The sequence below is a fragment of the Chiloscyllium punctatum genome, chromosome 50 (genome assembly GCF_047496795.1).
Source record: "Chiloscyllium punctatum isolate Juve2018m chromosome 50, sChiPun1.3, whole genome shotgun sequence".
Lineage (NCBI taxonomy): Eukaryota > Metazoa > Chordata > Chondrichthyes > Orectolobiformes > Hemiscylliidae > Chiloscyllium > Chiloscyllium punctatum.
The window spans coordinates 21877063-21898452 of record NC_092788.1 but is presented as its reverse complement, the minus strand read 5'-3'; the positions used below and the strand labels follow the sequence as shown (position 1 = coordinate 21898452).

Here is a 21390-nt window from a genome sequence, read left to right as displayed (position 1 = left end):
CTCTTTACCCTCTCTAAAGCTTCCACATCCTTCCTGCAATGAAGGGAACAAAACTGAACACAATATTCCAAGTGGGGTCTTACCAGGGCTCTGTACAGCTGCAGCATAACATCACGGTGTGCGAGATAAGTGGCTGTCCAGCCCCATCTACGGCACTTTTTATTTCCCTTCCCAGGAACAAAGACACGGAGGAGTCTGTCCAAAACTTTTTCATTCAACTTTTCAAAGTCGGGTGTTGTTCCCAAAGGTACACACACACAAGCATAGTAATCTCCACACATTATTTCCATGTATATGTGGGCTGGGTCTACTACTGCTGTCTTGACCAACGAGTGCTCGGATTCCCCACTGTTTTCCTTTTTTGGGTTCTGGTGCCTGGGATTATTTTATTATTCACTTGGCCAATCAGTGTTTGAGCTTCCCGTTCTTCCCTTATATGGATGATGTTGTACAACTGTGGTTAAGGGCGGCCTCTCAACTATCGAGGAAAGCTGTTACAACTGTTTCATTCATATAAACGTGGGGGAGGTCCGGCAACAGTTTCGAGTGTCTGCTTGTGTTTACTATGAGGTAGAAAAGACTAAAAGGCAGCTAACCATTTAAAAATTACACTACCCCCTACAAATCCCCCGTGTCTTTTCTTACGGCCTGTAATTTTTCAACCGTAAGTTTCTTCTCCAGGGCATTTAATAACTCCCGAGCTTGTTCATCAAACTGCCCTTCTCTAATACTACCCCCGCCCAAGAGGGATTCACGTTGTTCCATCTCGAGATTTATTCGTTCAACCTGCCCATAGGGAACATCCTTCTTAGTAAGGGCGGTTTCGATCAGTCGTTGAGTTAATCCCCGGACACAGGGAATAACGCAACACCCAAGGGCAGTGAGTACCCCTGCCACCACTATACATGAGACAAGAAAGGGAACGACCACCCCCGTCCATTTACCGAACCAAGCTTCCAACCAGTCCGTGAGGCCAGAGTCGATGCCCGAGTTTTCGGCCAGTTCGTCCGCCAATGTGGTGAGTCCATCCAGGGCGCGGGTGATGGACCCATCAGGGGCTGTGTTGTTGGGGATGAAAGTGCAGCACTGAGTACCTATCATGACACAAACACCCCCCTTCTCTGCCAACATCATGTCTAAGGCCAACCTATTTTCCCACGCCATCCTACTAGTGGCGTCCAGTTGTTCTGCTATTCCTTTCACTGCATCCCGGGTATAATTAATGAACCTCTGCTGATTGTAGTAAATATAATTAATCCAATCCACGTTCTTATTGATGGTTACCCACCAGAACAGTGACGACTCAAAACCCCCCGCTATCTGGTTCCTCGCCTTGTATTCGTCAGGAACACCCCTGGGGACCCCTATGGCATCTAAATATATGTTATCATCGAAAGAGGTCTCCAAAGCTCTCTCAGTTCTTCCACTAGAACGGGGTTGCTCTTGTTTTTCGAATACCAGGGTGAATGGGATGGCCAATTGAACGATCGCACAAGTGCCCGTCCATTTTTGGGGCAGGGTCGGTCGCAGAACCCTCCCACCACAGTACCACCAGAGGTCTGCCCGAGGCACATGAATGTGGGAGTAATTCCCGCCCCCGGTAGTTTCATTGACCAGCCGGATTGATCCGCTGCACTTGTCAAATGTCCCCACATCGTCGTCCCACTGTAGTCCCGTCCGAGAGACGCAGGCCTGGTGCGTACCCGTTACCCCTGAGAATGATGGCGGGCGGGGCGCCCCCTCAGACCTGACGGGGGGAAACTTCAAACTCAAGGGTCGACAAGTGGGGTCGTTCCAGGCCTCTCGGTCCTGGTACAGCCTTATCATGCAGTCCATGGCTCGTGGGTATTTCTCCCATCCCAGCGGGAATGGGACCACCTGAGGGTTAGGGCGGGCACTCGTGCATGCGTAGCAATCACTCTTTTTCATGCTCCTCACAGTATATTTGACCTATTCCATCCAGGCATTCGCCTCCCCGTATCCCGTTTCTATTTCAAAGGTCTTTTCCAAATCCGTCGTCTCAATTATTCTAATCTTTTCCTGCTTATCAGTGGTGGATGAGCCCCCAGACTCAGCTTCAATGACCGTGATATACGTGCAGCACAGCTGCATTCCCCCCCATCCTGCCTGGCCCCCAACTCTAATACCCAGTATTGTTCTATTAAGTCTCGCCTCGTTCTTTTCCAAGTTCTTTATGGTCAGATAAAGCGGATTGCACTGATTCTGCCCACAATCCCGTCCAGGGGTGATGGGATCACGGACAACTGACACCATAGCCTGGACCCCGGGGGCTGGAAGCCTACTTAGGCCTTCCCTACCATACAATTGTAATACTAACGTCTGACCCTGGAACCCCCTTTCTCTCTCTAGATTCTGCTTAGTTTGATTCAGTTGACTTTTAGTCCTACAGGGCACCAACTCACAAAGGTCTAAGCTAAATGTCTGTGTTGATTGGTTGGCAAGCACGGAGATGGTGAACCACTGACGGTCCTCTATTTGTTTCATCCGGAGGCCAAATTGGGTAACACGCACACAAAGACCCAGCCCAAGGACAATGGCATAGCAAGTTAACAATACGATTCACCGCATTTTGTCGCGACACCCGTAGCCTGAGGGCACAGTTCCTTTAGACTCGCCAAAGTCCGATTAGTTCGTTCTCAGAGTCTCTGTTCCTTAGATGACTTTGTCAGAGAGGTTCGTTCGTCCTCCGTCGGTTGTGGCACTGGTCCCTTGACTCGAGTGTAATGTGTCCAGCCCTTTTCGGCCGTACGGACAGCCGTTTCGGTCGTCAAAAGTACCAGGAAGGGACCGTCCCAAGTTGGTTCGAGGGTACGTTGCTTCCAGCTTTTAATCAGGACCAACTGACCCGGCTTGACGGTGTGCACCGCAAACTCGAGGGGCGGCGTCTGTGCCAAAAGTCCCTGTTGGCGTAAACGAGATAGAGCAGACCCCAGAGCCACCACATATTTTTGCACAAACATATCCCGAGACTCAAATACAGGAGGTTCCCCCTTCGGCCCATGGAACGGGAGGCCAAATAACATTTCGAAAGGGGAGACGCCCAAATCCCGCCTTGGCTGGGTGCGAATTTGCAACAGGGCAAGGGGTAGGCATTTGGTCCAAGGCAGGCCGATTTCACTAGTGAGCTTGGTTAGCTGCTTTTTGATGGTCTGGTTCATTCTTTCGACCTTGCCCGAGGAGGAGGGATGCCAGGGGGTGTGCAAATCCCAGTCAATCCCCATTGCTTGCACTACATTCTGGAGGACGGTCGAGGTGAAGTGGCTCCCCTGGTCAGAGTCAATAGCGCGGGGTAGCCCAAATCGTGGGATGATTTGCTCGAGTAGAATCTTGCTAACCTGAGTTGCCGTTGTCGTGGTAGTGGGGAAAGCTTCCACCCATCCTGTCAGGTGATCTACCACTACTAATAGATACTTCAGGCGACCTATAGGGGGGAGCTCAGTGTAATCTACCTGGATATACTCAAACGGCCTATAGGCCGGACTCCTACCCCCTTGTCTTGCATGCTGCCGCAGCCCCCTTTTGTTAATCTTTCGACATGTTATACAATCTCCTGTGACCTGCTTGGCTACCATGTACAGACCAGGGTGAGCATATCGGCGCAGGAAGGCACCACACAGTGCCTGGGCGCCCCAGTGACCCCCTTGGTGTAAACGGGCAATAATGTCCCGCGTCAACGGTCGATTTAGTAGCTGGCGGCCATCGGGTAAGGTCCACTTGCCTTCCCTATCCTTTGTACCCCCCAGAGACGCGAGAAGAGTTTCTTCTTTGTCAGTAAACGTGGGCACTTCGGTAATTTCGGATATCTGTGGAATCCTTACCAGGCAGTTTATTGCTTCCTTCCCCATCCCAGCCAATTTTGCCTGTTCATCTGCCAATTGATTCCCCAGGGTCTCTATTTTATCGTCTTTCTGGTGTCCTTTCACATGTACTACAGCAATCTCTTGTGGCAGCAACAAATCCTCCAAGATCATGGCTACTAGTTCCTCATGGACCAACTCCTTTCCTCTACTATTTATCATTCCCCTTTCTTTCCAGATCTTCCCAAAGGTGTGTACTACCCCAAAGGCATACTTAGAGTCAGTGTAGATTGTCCCGGCTATTCCCTTTAAATTCCTCAGAGCCCGGTGCAAGGCGTACAATTCGCACGTTTGTGCGGACCAGGCATTCGGTAGCCGTCCACTTTCCACTAATTCCCAACCAGTCTCACTAATGACTGCATAACCGTTGTGTCTCTTCCCATCTATCACTCGAGAGGACCCATCAATGTACCACCGCCTTCCTGCATGTAAGGGGGTATCCCTCAGATCTTCCCTCACTTTTCTCTGGTACTCTATTATGTCTGAACAGCAGTGTTCCAGTTCCTCCTCCCCTTCCCCTTTCCAAAGAAAGACCGCCGGGTTCTGGCAGCCCCCGACTTCTATTCGGAGGTCTTCTCGGTCTAACAGTATGGCTTCATATTTCAGAATTCTCGAGTCAGTCAGCCACCTCCCGGCCTTCTGATTCAGGATAGTTCTAATCTGGTGGGGAGTAGTGACTGTCAAGGGGGCCCCGAAAGTCAACTTCCTGCTTTCCTCTACCAGCTTTGCCGTGGCTGCCACCGCTTGGACACACTCCGGCCACCCTCGGGAGACTGGATCCAGAATTTTTGACAGGAAAGCCACGGGCTTCCTTCCCCCCCCCCCCCCCCCCCCCAGTCCTGGGTCAATACTCCAAGAGCGGTTCCCTTTCTGGAGTTCACAAAGAGGCGAAATGTCTTACTAAAATCCGGCAAGCTTAAAACAGGTGCGGCCATCAATTTTTCTTTTAGGGTTTCAATTAACTTTTTCTCCTCCTCCTCCCATTTTATTCTGTTGGGTGCCTCCTCAATGAGTTTTAGGTACAAGTCTTTAGTAAGGGGGGCATAGTCGTCTATCCATAACCGACAATAGCCTAAGAGTCCCAAGAACTTCCGCAACTCCCTCTTGGTCGTTGGGAGGCCTAGTTCGATTATTGCCCGCACTCTTTCCGGACTTATTCGTTTCTGTCCCTGGCTTATCAAGTGTCCCAGGTACTTAACCTCTTTCTCGACATATTGGAGCTTCTTCTGACTCACTCTTAACCCCTTCTCAGCTAGGTAATTTAACAGGGCATTAGTCCCAAGTAGGACGTCCTCCTCCGCCGGTCGGGATAAAAGGAGATCGTCCACGTATTGTATAAGCTTAAGGGCCGGGGACAAGGTTAGTCCCTCCAATAATTGTTCCAGAATCTGCCCGAACAGAGTCGGGGACTCAGTGAATCCTTGGGGGAGTACGGTCCACCTGTACTGTTGTTGTCTGCCAGTATCAGGATCCTCCCATTCAAAAGCAAAAAGATCCCTACTGTCGTTGTCCAGGGGACACGCCCAGAAGGCATCCTTTAAGTCTATAACACTAAACCAGCCGTGGTCCGGGGGGATTCGCCCCAGAATAGTGTATGGGTTCGGTACCACAGGGTGCCGTACTTGGACAATTTTATTTACTTCCCTTAGGTCTTGGACAATTCGGTAGCTCCCATCCGACATCCGGACCGGCAGGATGGGGGAATTGTATCGTGACATACAGGGCTCTACCAATCCATCTTTTATTAGGTCTTCCATAACTGTCTTCAGGCCCTGCCTCCCTTCCCAAGAGATGGGGTATTGGCGCACTCTGACGTCGGAGCTCTGGGGCTTTAATTTTACCTCCACAGGTCGAATTGCGAGTCCCCCCCGGTTCCCTTTAGCGACCCAAACCCTAGGGTCTATCTCTGTCAATCGGGACTCACTAAGGTATGACATGGTAACGGCTAATTCTTCCTCTTCTCCCACTTCTATTCGCAATCCGAAACGGACTATCAAATCCCGTCCCAACAACCCATAGGGAAGATGGGGGAGGTGAAGGAGTTCCACCTGGAGCTCCTCCTCCTCCAGCCGCAAGGGTTGTGGTTCGAATATTTTCGCATTAAAAACCCCACCCTTAACTCCTGAAATGTTTAATGTTTTAGATTGGAAGCCAACCCCCCTTGGATGGAGGGGAATTGAGGACCTGCCAGCGCCTGTGTTAACTAAGAAGGTAACATCTTGTCTAAATGGGCCCACCCGTAAATTTACTAGGGGTTCTTGGTAGGCCCGTGTTCCGATCCTCCCCTGACTTCCCTAATCCATTTGTTCACACTCCATTTCATACATCCCTTCTCTTTCCCTTTTAAACTCGGGACAATCCCTTTTGAAGTGTCCCAGTTTCCCGCAATGGTAACATCCGGCCTTCTGAGGGCGCTCAATTCCATAAGATCCTCCTCTCTCACTTCTGCCCCGTCTCGCTTCTCTCCCTCTCCAACTTTTCTTCAACGTTCCTCTTTCCACACTATAATCTTCCTCCCCCATTCCGGTGGACTTACAAGCTTCCCGTACGGCTGCCACCATCATTTTTGTCTTATGTTTCTCCCTTATTACATCCCTCTGAACGTACACCTTCTGTGCTTCCCGTAATAATTCTGCAACATCCTTTTCAGCCCAATCCTCCACTTTCTGTAATTTCTTCTGAATGTCAGGCCATGACTTAGTCACAAAGTGCACCTTAAGCATGCTCTTGCCTATTTCCCCATCAGGGTCTAAACCTGAATACTTTCGCATGGACTCCCGCAAACGGTCTAAAAACTCACTCGGGGATTCATCCTTTTTCTGTCCAACTTCAAATGCTTTTGCTAAATTCCGCTGTTTGGGCACGCAGGTTTGGATCCCCCTGATTATAAGGCTTCTGAGGTCTGTCATATTGGCTCGTCCCCCCGCGTCGTTATGATCCCACCGGGGGTCCTCTAAGGGGTACTTCTGCTCTCCACGCTGAGGGCCATCCTGATGCTCCCTATCCCAAATGGCCATTGCACTATTCCGGATCATAACAATTTCATCGTAATTAAATAGTATTCTCATCATGGCCTGCAGTTCAGCCCATGTGTATATACTGGGCCCCAGAAATTGGTCCAGTTGTATTCCCACACTGACGGGGTCGTCCAGTAGACGGGGTAGTTCATTACGGAGTTGCCGGATATCCCCAGAATTTAAAGGTTGTACTACGAACCCGGTCCGTTCGTTCCCAAACGGCACCTCTCGTAAGGGGTTCAGCTGTTCAATATTGTCACTCCTCCCAGCTCTCAATCCCTCTTCTCGACCTCTCCGCATCTCGAGTCGGACTGATTTCCGAGTGCCTGGGGTGAGTTCTGCGCCCCCTCCTGTGCCCCCCCCCACCCAGCAGTCCCTTCATCACTGGTCGTAGCCTGCTGGGACTCGGAATTATCCGTCGCAGGAGGGAGGTCCGCGCTGGACGCCTGGTCGTGCGCGGGTGGTATATACGGGGGCGGGAAGACGGTGGCAAACCGTCGGTGAGGATGTCCCAAGACTTCTGGGGCTTCCTCGGGTCTGTTTGGGGAATCAGAGGATTAGAGACGTGTGGGACTCTCGCCGTCGCCCGCCAACCAGGCGGCGGCATATTTGCTCTCCTCTGGGTTAAACGGTTGTTTTCTGTTAACATATACATTTAGGATTTGACACACCCAGTCTTCATCAGACCCATACTCGGGTCAAACTACCGAGGGGGCGCGGATAGGTTCTTTGGTCCATATAAAACAACAATATTTTATCATGGTCTCTTTCTTTAAGTCCTTCGTTCTACTGCTGTCCGTCCATAGACTTAACTTCCGACCTAATGGACTATCGGGGGGTATTTCTTTCCCATTTGCAGTCTTCCCTGACTTTTCCTTAGAAGTCTGATTTCCCATGGTTTATCTTCGGTCCTGGTCTTAAACGCCCAAAGCGTTTTCACAGATGACCGTCAAAACCACAATTTCCCGTGGTTTATCTTCAGTCCTGGTCTTAAACGCCCAAAGCGTTTTCACAGATGACCGTCAAAACCACGCGGCCAACAATGAAGAACAAAAGAATCTCTTACCTTGATCCGTGCACGGAGTTGTCTGGCCTTTTTAAATGTGTGTACCCCCGTGTATAGTCACTAACCGGTCGTCCCAGCACTCGTCCGTGTGTTCCTTTTCCAGGATTCAAAATTATTTTTAAATGAGCCGGGTCACATCCTCTCTTGGCCAACGGCCAACGGACCAAGCCGATCAGTGAGAAGTATAAATATATACTAGACGCGTCTTTGTTGTAATCAGGCTTGATCCGTGAGCCGAAGAGACTGCCCCCCCGGCAATAATTATTTCATCCCGGAGGAGCCCCCAATTGTGCGAGATAAGTGGCTATCCAGCCCCATCTACGGCACTTTTTATTTCCCTTCCCAGGAACGAAGACACGGAGGAGTCAGTCCAAAACTTTTTCATTCAACTTTGCAAAGTCGGGTGCTGTTCCCAAAGGTACACACACACACAAGCATAGTAATCTCCACACATTATATACATGTATATGTGGGCTGGGTTTACTACTGCTGCCTTGACCAACGAGTGCTCGGATTCCCCACTGTTTTCCTTTTTTGGGTTCTGGTGCCTTAGATTCTTTTATCATTCACTTGGCCAATCAGTGTTTGAGCTTCCCATTCTTCCCTTATATGGATGATGTTGTACAACTGTGGTTAAGGGCGGCCTCTCAACTATCGAGGAAAGCTGTTACAACTGTTTCATTCATATAAACGTGGGGGAGGTCCGGCAACAGTTTCGAGTGTCTGCTTGTGTTTTCTATGAGGTAGAAAAGACTAAAAGGCAGCTAACCGTCTACCCCCTACATGCTTGTGTTTACTATGAGGTAGAAAAGACTAAAAGGCAGCTAACCGTTTAAAAATTACACTACCCCCTACAACCCTCTCTCCTTCTCCCCTCTCTCCTTCCGCCTTCCTTCTCCCCTCTCTCTTTCCCCATTCATTCCCCTCTCTCCTTCGCCCCTCTCTCCTTCCCCCACTCCTTCCGCCCTCTCCTTCACCACTCTCTCCTTCCCCGCTCACCTTCACCACTCTCTCCTTCTCCCCTCTCTCCTTCCCAGTCTCCTTCCCCCTGTCTCCTTCTCCCCTCTCTCCTTCCCCCTCTCTCCTTCCCCGCTCACCTTCACCACTCTCTCCTTCCCAGTCTCCTTCCCCCTGTCTCCTTCAACACTCTCTCCTTCACCTCTCTCTCCTTCCCAACTCTCTCCTTCCCCCTCTCCTTCCCCCCTCACCTTCACCACTCTCTCCTTCTCCCCTCCCTCTTTCCACTTCACCTTCTCCCTCTCCTTCCCCCCATCTCCTTCCCCCCACTCCTTCACCACACTCTCCTTCTCCCCTCCCTCCTTCCACCCTTTCCTTCACCATCTCTCTTTCTCCTCTCTCTCCTTCCCCCCGTCCATTCCCTCTCCTTCCCCCTTCCTTCTCCCTCTTCTTCTCCACTCTCACTTTCCCCCTTCCCTTCTCTCCTTCCCCCACTCCTTCCCCACTCGACTTCACCACTTTCTCCTTCTCCCCTTTCTCTTTCCTACCTTCCATTCCCTCTCCTTCCCCCCTCTCCTTCCCACTCCCTTCCCCTCTCTCTCTGTTTCTCCTCTCTCCTCCCCCCTTCCTTCCCCCTCTCCTTCTCCACTCTTTCCTTTCCCCTTCCTTCTACTTTCTCCTTATCCCCCTCTCCTTCTCCCCTCTCTCCACCCCATTCCTTCCCCCTCTCATTCTCCACTCTCCCCTTCCCCCTTCCTCCTCCTCTCTCTTTCTCCCCTCACTCCTTCCCCCTCTCCTCCCCCCTCTCCTTCTCTCCACTCTCTTTCTCCACCCTCTCGTCCCCTTTCTTCTTCCTCCTCTTCTTCTTCCCCTCTTCATCTCCCCTCTCTCCTTCCCCCTCTCTTTCCCCCGTCTCCTTCACCACTCTCTTCTTTTCCCCTCTCTTTTTCCCCATTCCTTCCCCCCTCTCCTTCTCCATTCTCTCCTTCTCCACTCTCTCCTTCCCCACTCTCTCCTTCCCCCTCTCCTTCACCCCTTACCTTCATAACTCTCTCCTTCTCCCCTCTCACCTTCCCCGCTCTCCTTCACCACTCTATCCTTCTCCCCTCTCTCCTTCCCCTTTTCTTCCTCTCTCTCCTTCCACCCTTCCCCCCTCTCTCCATCTCCCCTCTCTCCTTCCCCCTTCCTTTCCCCCCTCCTTCTGCACTCTCTCCTGCCCCCTCTCCTTCCCCTTCCTTCTCGTCTCTCCTTTCTCCTTCCTACCCCATTTCCTTCCCCACTCTCTCCTTCCCCCCCTCTCCTTCTCCCCTCTCTCCTTCTCCCATCTCACATTCCCCCCTCTCCTTCACCACTCTATCCTTCCCCCCTCACCTTCACCACTCTCTCCTTCTCCCCTCTCTCATTCCCCCTCTCATTCCACCCTCTCCATCACCACTCTCTCCTTCTCCCCTCTCTCCTTCCACCCTTTCCTTCCCCCTCTCCTTCACCACTCTCTCATTCTCCCCTCTCTCCTTCCCCCTTCTTTACCCTCTCTCCTTCTTTACCCTCTCTCCTTCCCACTTCCTTCTACCTTCTCCTTCTCCCCTCTCTCCTTCCCCCTTCCTTCCCCTCTCTCGTTCTCTCCCTCTCCTTCCCCTTTCCTTCCCCTCTCTTCTTCTCCCCTCTCTCCTTCCCTCTTCCTTCTCCCCTCTCCTTCTCCTGTTCTCTCCTTCCCCCCCTCTCCTTCTCCGCTCTCTCCTCCCCCCTTCCTTCCCCCCTCACCTTCTCCACTCTTTCCTTTCCCCTTCCTTCCACTTTCTCCTTATCCCCCACTGCTTCTCCCCTCTGTCCACCCTCTTCCTTGTTGTGCCCTCTCTTTCACCCCCCTTCACTCTATCTCCTTCTGACAACCCTCCTCCCCCTCTCTTTCACTCCCTGTCCATCCCCCCTTCCCCCTCTCCTTCCACCCCACTGCTTCACCCCCTCTCCTTCCACCCTTCCCCACTCTCCTTCCCACACTCTTTCCCTCACTCTTTCCCCCTCTTTCCTTCCCCCCCAACATCCCCTCCCCCCCTTCCCACTCCATTCCCCTCTCTCCTTCCCCCAACTCCTTCTGACATCTCTCCTCTCCACTCTCTGCCTCCGTCTCCTTGCCCCACTCCTTCCCCCTTCTCCCTCTACTCCCCCCTTTTCCCCCAATCACCTTTGCCCCCTTCCCCCTCTTCTTCCCCGCTCTCCTTACCCCCGCTCTCCTTCCCCCCACTCTCACCCCCCCACTCTCTCCTTCCCCCTCTCGCCCTCTCCTTCCCATCTCTCCTTCCCCCTCTCCTTACCCCTTCTCTACTTTCATCCTCTCTCTGTCCCCCCTCCTTTCCCCCTCTCCTTCCCCCTTTCCCTCCCTCTCCTTCCCTCCTCTGCTTCCCCTCACCTTACCCCATGTCTACTTTCATCACCTCTCCTTCCCCCTTTCCTTCCTCCTTTCTCCTCATACCCCTTCTCCTTTCCCACCTCTCATTACACCCCTTCCCCCTGCTTTCCACCCTCCCTCCTCCCCCTCCTTCCCCCCCTTCCCATCTTATCCCTCTATCCCTCCCTCCTTCCCCCACTCTCTCTCTCTGTGGACCTTGTTTTCTTTTACCCCTTTGTCTCAAAAACATTCACCTTGTGCTACAAAATATTTCCATCTCCCCCACTTCAAATACCCACGAGTCACATTGCTGTGTGTGGGACGGTTTTATTTGTTTAAAATATCAACAAAAGAAGCTGGAGAAGGTGTGAGAGAGGGGACAGCGAGAGAGAGAGAGCGAGAGACATATGGACAGAGAGATCCCCTCCCTGATACTCAGAGAATTGAATTGAACCGGCCAACCTGTGTCTTATTTATGCGATTATCACATTTGATCACCCAGGCCTGTACACATCCCACATTACTCTGACATTAGAACAAGTCTTTGGGGAGAGTTTCTCATTTAAGGTTTTAATTCCCTTCTTGGGGAGTCTGGTCTGTCAGACACTTTCTGGGGATTGGTATATTTGTCTTAAATCACAAGTCCCCAATTACTTTAATCCCAGGCTTCAAGTCTGTTTGAAAAATGACAGGGCCACAATCTGACAGGAACCAGTTACCCAGAGGCCCCTAAAACCCAGGGTCCCCCCCAGAAGAGATTAAACCTCGGGGTAAATAAACACACAACTCACTGTGGGCCCCCACAGGGTGCAGCCTGTCGACTAGGCCTCAGGCCTCAGGCCCATGTTCCCCCTCTGGATGTTGTTCTTTCCTGGCCTTGAACATTTTGGATCTTCATGTTGCAGATTTCCAAACAAAAGTTCCTCGGGATAAAAGAGAGAAAAGATCATGTGAAAGGGGGAGCGAGAGCATTTTGAAGGCAAGCTTAAAATCCCAGGTTTAAAATCACCCCCGCCCATCCCCAATGTATCAAAATATCTAACACAGTCAACAGTGGAACATGGTGTGGGAGCAGATCTTCCCAGGGATTGGAGGAGGATAGTGAGGGAAAGGCATCAGATTCTTACACTCTGCAGTGACCTGGGATCAATTGCCTTTTACTGAAAACAGTTCCCAACTTGTATGTGCCTGGAGCTCCCTCCAGTCTGAAACCCTCATTCCCCTCTATCCTGTCTCCTGTCTCTGAGCCAATGGTGTATTCATTCTGTTACTGACCGTTCAGTCCCTTCAGACACAGCAAGATCCCACAATTAGTATTACTCTGATGTTACAACAAGTCTTTGGATAGAGTTTCTCATTTAAAATTTTAATTCCATCTTTGGGGGAGTCCTGTCTGTCAGACACTCACTGGGGATTGATGTGTTGGTGTCAAATCCCAGGGTTTATAAATGTGTTGCTGGAAAAGCGCAGCAGGTCAGGCAGTATCAAAGGAGAAGGAGAATCGGTGTTTCGGGCATAAGCCCTTCTTCAGGAATGACAAGGGTGTGCCAAGTGGGCTAAGATAAAAGGTAGGAAGGAGGGACTTGGGGGAGGGGCGTTGGGAATGCGATAGGTGGAAGGAGGTTACGGTGAGGGTGATAGGCCGGAGAAGGGGTGGGAGTGGAGAGGTCAGGAAGAAGATTGTAGGTTAGGAAGGTGGTGCTGAGTTCGAGGGTTGGGACTGAGGCAAGGTGGGGGGAGGTTAAATGAAGAAGCTGGAGAAATCTGTATTCATCCCTTGTGGTTGGAGGGTTCCTAGGCGGAAGATGAGGCGCTCTTCCTCCAGGCGTCGTGTTACCATGGTCTGGCGATGGAGGAGGCCCCGTTACTTTAACCCCAGACTCAGTCTCCAGGATATGAATGGGACAAGACAGGTTTGATCAAAGATCAACGATTCCCACTGGGTGGAGATTCCAGAAAGAGGGAGAACATGTCACATCCAACAGCTGGAATAGATAGAGAGGAAAGCTGCTTGCTGCTTCTGGGGCTAGGATTAGGATCATCTTCGAAAACCCGAACAATACTCTGAAACACTTTCAGGACTAAAATGAAGGAACACAGCCTTCCATTTCACACCAGGATGTTGTACAGACTTTTCTTACTCACTCACTGAACCTGTCCAACCCCCTTTCCCAGCCTCTCTCTGTCCTCTTGGTATTTTCCTGTCCCACATCACTTTGTGTTATCAGCAAATGGAACCGAGGGTCCCATCATCTCAGTCATTCATACAGATTATGGCCAGTGTTCAGTGGGGAACAGAGAATGATCCACTCCCATCTGCTGCTGTACAGCTCATGTCTGTCTCAGAGTCAGCTCTGAAACATCTCCAGGACACTCCCATCCTGTCTCTGGGGGCCTCTGGATTCCTTGGGACCAGCTGAGTTAGTTTTCGAGTTAACATCATCAGACTAGTCACCTCTACAAAGCATTGGTCAGATCACATTTGGAATATTGTGTTCAGTTCTGGGCAACTCATTGAAGGAAGGGCGTTAAAGCCCTGGACAGAGTTCAAAAGGACATTTACATTAGGAATGAAGGATTTTAGATACAAGGAAAGATTAAAGAGATTGGGTTTGTTCTCCTTGGAGCAGAGAGATTAAGAGGTGACCTTATGGAGGAGTTCAAAATGTAAAACAATTTTGAAAGGGTAAAGAATGATATTCTATTTCCACTAACTAGTATGTAAGACACGGGGGATCCAACAAAGAATCCCTGGAGTGCTGGTTCATAGTTCCTTCAAAGGTACGCAGGATAGTCTTTGTCTTAAAATGACACAATTACTCTGTTTCCTGGTTTGCAACTGATTTCACAACTTCCTATATTCGACTTTCAATGCTCCCTCTGTCCCCCCACCTTATATTGGCTGGTGTCCCTTTTAGACTGTCCTTCAGCCCCTCAGTGCCATCCCAGCCTCTGGAACCAGGGAGGCAGTGTACTACCTAGTGTCACATTCCCACCCTCACACAGACATCTGCCTGGTTCCCTTACAATGCGATACCCCAATCACTGTCAATCTCCCTCTTCAGTCATTTTCTGCATGAATTAAAGTGGGTTCGATTAGCGGAAGGTTCCTTTAGACTGAGGAAATAACTAATCTAACTCCTTTATTTAAAAAGGGAGGGAGGCAGAAAGCAGGAAATGACAGGACCAGTTCAATCAACTTCTGACCAAGGAATGATGTGAAATGTTTTCATCTTTCTGTGGTTCCTAACAGTTACACATGTCCTGTATTATAATATTGCAGTAATTCATGTTGGTATTTCAGGGGGAGGGTGTGCTGCCTTGTTATTGGATGGTGAAAGAAGAATAAAGGACCCAGTCGGACATTTCTCTATGAAACAAATCAATTTCATTCATTCAGACAGTGGCTGCCATTCCTCCTCCTGGCCCCTAGAGGGAGCCACTCCAGTCTTCAGGGATCTCACCCATGGCGACTGATGATGGAAATCTATCAGACAGGGCCCCCTCCAATTTCTCCTCTAGCCTCTTGCAGGAAGGTGTCTCAAACATTTGAGGAACAGCTCAATCTAGCCATCTCCCCCCCATCACTATCCAGTAAATCAATGAGTGTCTTTCTCCACTAAGTAGAATGCTGGCTACGCCCAATGGGGGTGAAGAAGGTGTTAGTTGAACATTAATCTTCCAAGGATCTCAGTTTGGGGTGGGCAGGAAGAGTGTCCACAGACCTCCCACAATGCAATGCATCTTGTGGAGGTGGGAACATGTCAGAGACTTTACCTACTACTCTCCTGCCTGATCATTCTTCAGTGTCCCCCAGTCTCTGTCCCCCCCCATCCCCAAATCCAAACCAATTCCACACTGAGTTTTCAGAGAGGTTTCAGAATTTGCCTTCATTGGCGTCGAGGTGACGATATTAGGTGCAGTTGATGGCAATCAGGAGAGTGGCTGGAGATTGATACATATCCAATGTGATATATCATTCTTCCCTTTGTACATTGTTCACTGATACCACAGATTGGTTGCTGGGATGCAGATGCCCCTTGGCCTGCTTTGTTCGCTCCCCTACCATTTGGCATCCTTTAAGAAACACAGAAATTTATGATGATAAAAAGAAAATGGGATGTTGAACAAAATTTTGGCTGCCTAAAACCCATAATGTTCTCATTTATTTTACTGCAGCATTATGGAAACTTAAAAGTACAGAGGAGGACCCTGAGCCTTTTGTGCTTTGAAACAGCAGACATGTTGAGTGCCCCATCTCCAATTGAAACCTGCAAGTTCCTTATCCTGAACAAGTTCTCCAACTCCCTTCCATTTATTCCTGGAACCAGGTTCCACTACCTTTTTCTGTCAAATATTCCTAGATGCTGAGAACTCAAAATAAGTAAACGGTTCTCCTCATCTGCCGTATTAGTGATATCGCAATGAGATTGAATCTCTGGTTCTACACTACTGAGATTCCTTCACATTGGGAATAACCTCCATTGTGTAGAGTGGCACTATCACTGTGTTAAATAGACTCCGAACAGACCCAGGAACACAAGAGTGGGCTATGGGCCAGCAACAGCAGCAGAGTTGTATTCCAACACAATCTGTCACCTCATGATCTGGCATATCCCCCACTCAAGCATTTCATTCATGAAGTTGACAACAAGATAAATCTTGTGGGACTGTAGGAACCAGAACATGTCTGCTGTCTATTGTCGAGAATGAGCAGTGCCTGTCTATATTTGAGAGAACAGCAGTCCCTGTCTATAATACAGGGAACAGCAGTCCCTGTCTATATTACAGAGAACAGCAGTCCCTGTCAATAATACAGGGAACAGCAATCCCCGTCTATAATACAGGGAACAGCAGTCCCTGTCTATGATACAGGGAACAGCAGTCCCTGTCTATGATACAGGGAACAGCAGTCCCTGTCTATAATACAGGGAACAGCAGTCCCTGTCTATAATACAGGGAACAGCAGTCCCTGTCTATAATACAGGGAACAGCAGTCCCTGAGTATAATACAGGGAACAGCAGTCCCTGTCTATAATACAGGGAACAGCAGTCCCTGTGTCTAACACAGGGAAGAGCAGTCCCTGTCTATAATACAGAAAACAGCAGTCCCTGTGTATAATACAGAGAAAGGCAGTCCCTGTCTATATTTGAGAGAACAGCAGTCCCTGTCTATAATACAGGGAACAGCAGTCCCTGTCTATAATACAGGGAACAGCAGCCCCTGTCTATAATACAGAAAACAGCAGTCCCTGTGTATAATACAGAGAACAGCAGTCCCTGTCTATATTTGAGAGAACAGCAGTCCCTGTCTATAATACAGGGAACAGCAGTCCCTGTGTATAATACAGGGAACAGCAGTCCCCGCCTATAATACAGGGAACAGCAGTCCCCGTCTATAATACAGGGAACAGCAGTCCCCGTCTATAATACAGGGAACAGCAGTCCCTGTGTATAATACAGGGAACAGCAGTCGCCGTCTATAATACAGAGAACAGCAGTCCCTGTCTATAATACAGAGAACAGCAGTCCCCGTCTATAATACAGGGAACAGCAGTCCCCGTCTATAATACAGGGAACAGCAGTCCCCGTCTATAATACAGGGAACAGCAGTCCCCGTCTATAATACAGGGAACAGCAGTCCCTGTCTATAATACAGGGAACAGCAGTCCCTGTCTATAATACAGGGAACAGCAGCCCCTGTCTATATTTGAGAGAACAGCAGTCCCTGTATATAATACAGGGAACAGCAGTCCCTGTCTATATTTGAGAGAACAGCAGTCCCTGTCTATAATACAGAGAAAAGCAGTCCCTGTCTATAATACAGGGAACAGCAGTCCCTGTGTATAATACAGGGAACAGCAGTCCCTGTCTATAATACAGAGAAAAGCAGCCCCTGTGTATAATACAGGGAACAACAGTCCCTGTCTATAATGCAGGGAACAGTAGTCCCTGTCTATAATACAGAGAAAAGCAGCCCCTGTGTATAACACAGGGAACATCAGTCCCTGTGTATAATACAGGGAACAGCAGTCACTGTCTATAATACAGAGAACAGCAGTCCCTGTCCATACTACAGGGAACAGCTGTCCCTGTGTATAATACAGAGAACAGCAGTCCCTGTCTATAATACAGGGAACAGCAGTCCCTGTCTATAATACAGGGAACAGCAGTCCCTGTCTATAATACAGGGAACAGCAGACCCTGTCTATAATAGAGGGAACAGCAGTCCCTGTCTATAATACAGGGAACAGCAGTCCCTGTCTGTGATACAGGGAACAGCAGTCCCTGTCTATAATACAGAGAACAGCAGTCCCTGTCTATAATACAGGGAACAGCAGTCCCTGTCTATAATACAGGGAACAGCAGTCCCCGTCTATAATACAGGGAACAGCAATCCCCGTCTATAATACAGGGAACAGCAGTCCCCGTCTATAATACAGAGAACAGCAGACCCTGTCAATAATACAGGGAACAGCAGTCCCTGTCTATAATACAGGGAACAGCAGACCCTGTCTATAATACAGGGAACAGCAGTCCCTGTCTATAATAGAGGGAACAGCAGTCCCTGTCTATAATACATGGAACAGCAGTCCCTGTCTGTGATACAGGGAACAGCAGTCCCCGTCTATGATACAGGGAACAGCAGTCCCTGTCTATAATACAGGGAACAGCAGTCCCTGTCTGTGATACAGGGAACAGCAGTCCCTGTCGATAATACAGAGAACAGCAGACCCTGTCTATAATACAGAGAACAGCAGTCCCTGTCGATAATACAGGGAACAGCAGTCCCTGTCTGTGATACAGGGAACAGCAGTCCCTGTCGATAATACAGAGAACAGCAGACCCTGTCTATAATACAGAGAACAGCAGACCCTGTCTATAATACAGAGAACAGCAGTCCCTGTCGATAATACCGGGAACAGCAGTCCCTGTCTATAATACAGGGAACAGCAGTCCCTGTCTGTGATACAGAGAACAGCAGTCCCTGTCTATAATACAGGGAACAGCAGTCCCTGTCTGTGATACAGGGAACAGCAGTCCCTGTCTATGATACAGGGAACAGCAGTCCCTGTCTATAATACAGGGAACAGCAGTCCCAGTCTGTGATACAGGGAACAGCAGTCCCTGTCGATAATACAGAGAACAGCAGACCCTGTCTATAATACAGGGAACAGCAGTCCCTGTCTATAATACAGAGAACAGCAGTCCCCGTCTATAATACAGGGAACAGCAGTCCCTGTGTATAATACAGGGAACAGCAGTCCCCGTCTATAATACAGAGAACAGCAATCCCCGTCTATAATACAGAGAACAGCAGTCCCCGTCTATAATACAGGGAACAGCAGTCCCCGTCTATAATACAGGGAACAGCAGTCCCCGTCTATAATACAGGGAACAGCAGTCCCTGTCTATAATACAGGGAACAGCAGTCCCTGTCTATAATACAGGGAACAGCAGTCCCTGTCTATAATACAGGGAACAGCAGTCCCTGTCTATATTTGAGAGAACAGCAGTCCCTGTCTATAATACAGGGAACAGCAGTCCCTGTCTATATTTGAGAGAACAGCAGTCCCTGTCTATAATACAGAGAAAAGCAGTCCCTGTCTATAATACAGGGAACAGCAGTCCCTGTGTATAATACAGGGAACAGCAGTCCCTGTCTATAATACAGAGAAAAGCAGCCCCTGTGTATAATACAGGGAACAACAGTCCCTGTCTATAATGCAGGGAACAGTAGTCCCTGTCTATAATACAGAGAAAAGAAGCCCCTGTGTATAATACAGGGAACAGCAGTCCCTGTGTATAATACAGGGAACAGCAGTCCCTGTCTATAATACAGAGAACAGCAGTCCCTGTCCATACTACAGGGAACAGCTGTCCCTGTGTATAATACAGAGAACAGCAGTCCCTGTCTATGATACAGGGAACAGCAGTCCCTGTCTATAATACAGGGAACAGCAGTCCCTGTCTGTGATACAGGGAACAGCAGTCCCTGTCGATAATACAGAGAACAGCAGACCCTGTCTATAATACAGAGAACAGCAGTCCCTGTCTATAATACAGGGAACAGCAGTCCCTGTCTGTGATATAGGGAACAGCAGTCCCTGTCGATAATACAGAGAACAGCAGATCCTGTCTATAATACAGAGAACAGCAGACCCTGTCTATAATACAGAGAACAGCAGTCCCTGTCGATAATACAGGGAACAGCAGTCCCTGTCTATAATACAGGGAACAGCAGTCCCTGTCTGTGATACAGAGAACAGCAGTCCCTGTCTATAATACAGGGAACAGCAGTCCCTGTCTGTGATACAGGGAACAGCAGTCCCTGTCTATGATACAGGGAACAGCAGTCCCTGTCTATAATACAGGGAACAGCAGTCCCAGTCTGTGATACAGGGAACAGCAGTCCCTGTCGATAATACAGAGAACAGCAGACCCTGTCTATAATACAGGGAACAGCAGTCCCTGTCTATAATACAGAGAACAGCAGTCCCCGTCTATAATACAGGGAACAGCAGTCCCTGTGTATAATACAGGGAACAGCAGTCCCCGTCTATAATACAGAGAACAGCAATCCCCGTCTATAATACAGAGAACAGCAGTCCCCGTCTATAATACAGGGAACAGCAGTCCCCGTCTATAATACAGGGAACAGCAGTCCCCGTCTATAATACAGGGAACAGCAGTCCCTGTCTATAATACAGGGAACAGCAGTCCCTGTCTATAATACAGGGAACAGCAGTCCCTGTCTATATTTGAGAGAACAGCAGTCCCTGTCTATAATACAGGGAACAGCAGTCCCTGTCTATATTTGAGAGAACAGCAGTCCCTGTCTATAATACAGAGAAAAGCAGTCCCTGTCTATAATACAGGGAACAGCAGTCCGTGTGTATAATACAGGGAACAGCAGTCCCTGTCTATAATACAGAGAAAAGCAGCCCCTGTGTATAATACAGGGAACAACAGTCCCTGTCTATAATGCAGGGAACAGTAGTCCCTGTCTATAATACAGAGAAAAGCAGCCCCTGTGTATAATACAGGGAACAGCAGTCCCTGTGTATAATACAGGGAACAGCAGTCCCTGTCTATAATACAGAGAACAGCAGTCCCTGTCCATACTACAGGGAACAGCTGTCCCTGTGTATAATACAGAGAACAGCAGTCCCTGTCTATAATACAGGGAACAGCAGTCCCTGTCTATAATACAGGGAACAGCAGTCCCTGTCTATAATACAGGGAACAGCAGACCCTGTCTATAATAGAGGGAACAGCAGTCCCTGTCTATAATACAGGGAACAGCAGTCCCTGTCTGTGATACAGGGAACAGCAGTCCCTGTCTATAATACAGAGAACAGCAGTCCCTGTCTATAATACAGGGAACAGCAGTCCCTGTCTATAATACAGGGAACAGCAGTCCCTGTCTATAATACAGGGAACAGCAGTCCCCGTCTATAATACAGAGAACAGCAGACCCTGTCTATAATACAGGGAACAGCAGTCCCTGTCTATAATACAGGGAACAGCAGTCCCTGTCTATAATACAGGGAACAGCAGTCCCTGTCTGTGATACAGGGAACAGCAGTCCCCGTCTATGATACAGGGAACAGCAGTCCCTGTCTATAATACAGGGAACAGCAGTCCCTGTCTGTGATAAAGGGAACAGCAGTCCCTGTCGATAATACAGAGAACAGCAGACCCTGTCTATAATACAGAGAACAGCAGACCCTGTCTATAATACAGAGAACAGCAGTCCCTGTCTATAATACAGGGAACAGCAGTCCCTGTCTGTGATACAGGGAACAGCAGTCCCTGTCGATAATACAGAGAACAGCAGACCCTGTCTATAATACAGAGAACAGCAGTCCCTGTCTATAATACAGAGAACAGCAGTCCCTGTCTATAATACAGGGAACAGCAGTCCCTGTCTATAATACAGGGAACAGCAGTCCCTGTCTATAATACAGGGAACAGCAGTCCCCGTCTATAATACAGAGAACAGCTGACCCTGTCTATAATACAGGGAACAGCAGTCCCTGTCGATAATACAGAGAACAGCAGACCCTGTCTATAATACAGGGA

The 21390-nt window shown here is 49.3% G+C and overlaps 1 protein-coding gene across 5 annotated transcripts in view; it reads right to left on the bottom strand.

The window, feature by feature from the left end:
- Nucleotides 1–369: 369 nt before the first annotated feature.
- The window catches only part of LOC140470011 (uncharacterized), a 519342-nt gene continuing 498321 nt past the window's right edge, over nt 370–21390 (bottom strand). For all 5 annotated transcript variants that reach the window (XM_072566479.1, XM_072566481.1, XM_072566484.1 and 2 more), the window contains one exon: nt 370–2921. In XM_072566479.1, coding sequence (XP_072422580.1) covers nt 619–1929 — 1311 coding nt within the window. In that variant the 5' untranslated portion in view covers nt 1930–2921 and the 3' untranslated portion in view covers nt 370–618. The remainder of the gene's footprint in view (nt 2922–21390) is intronic.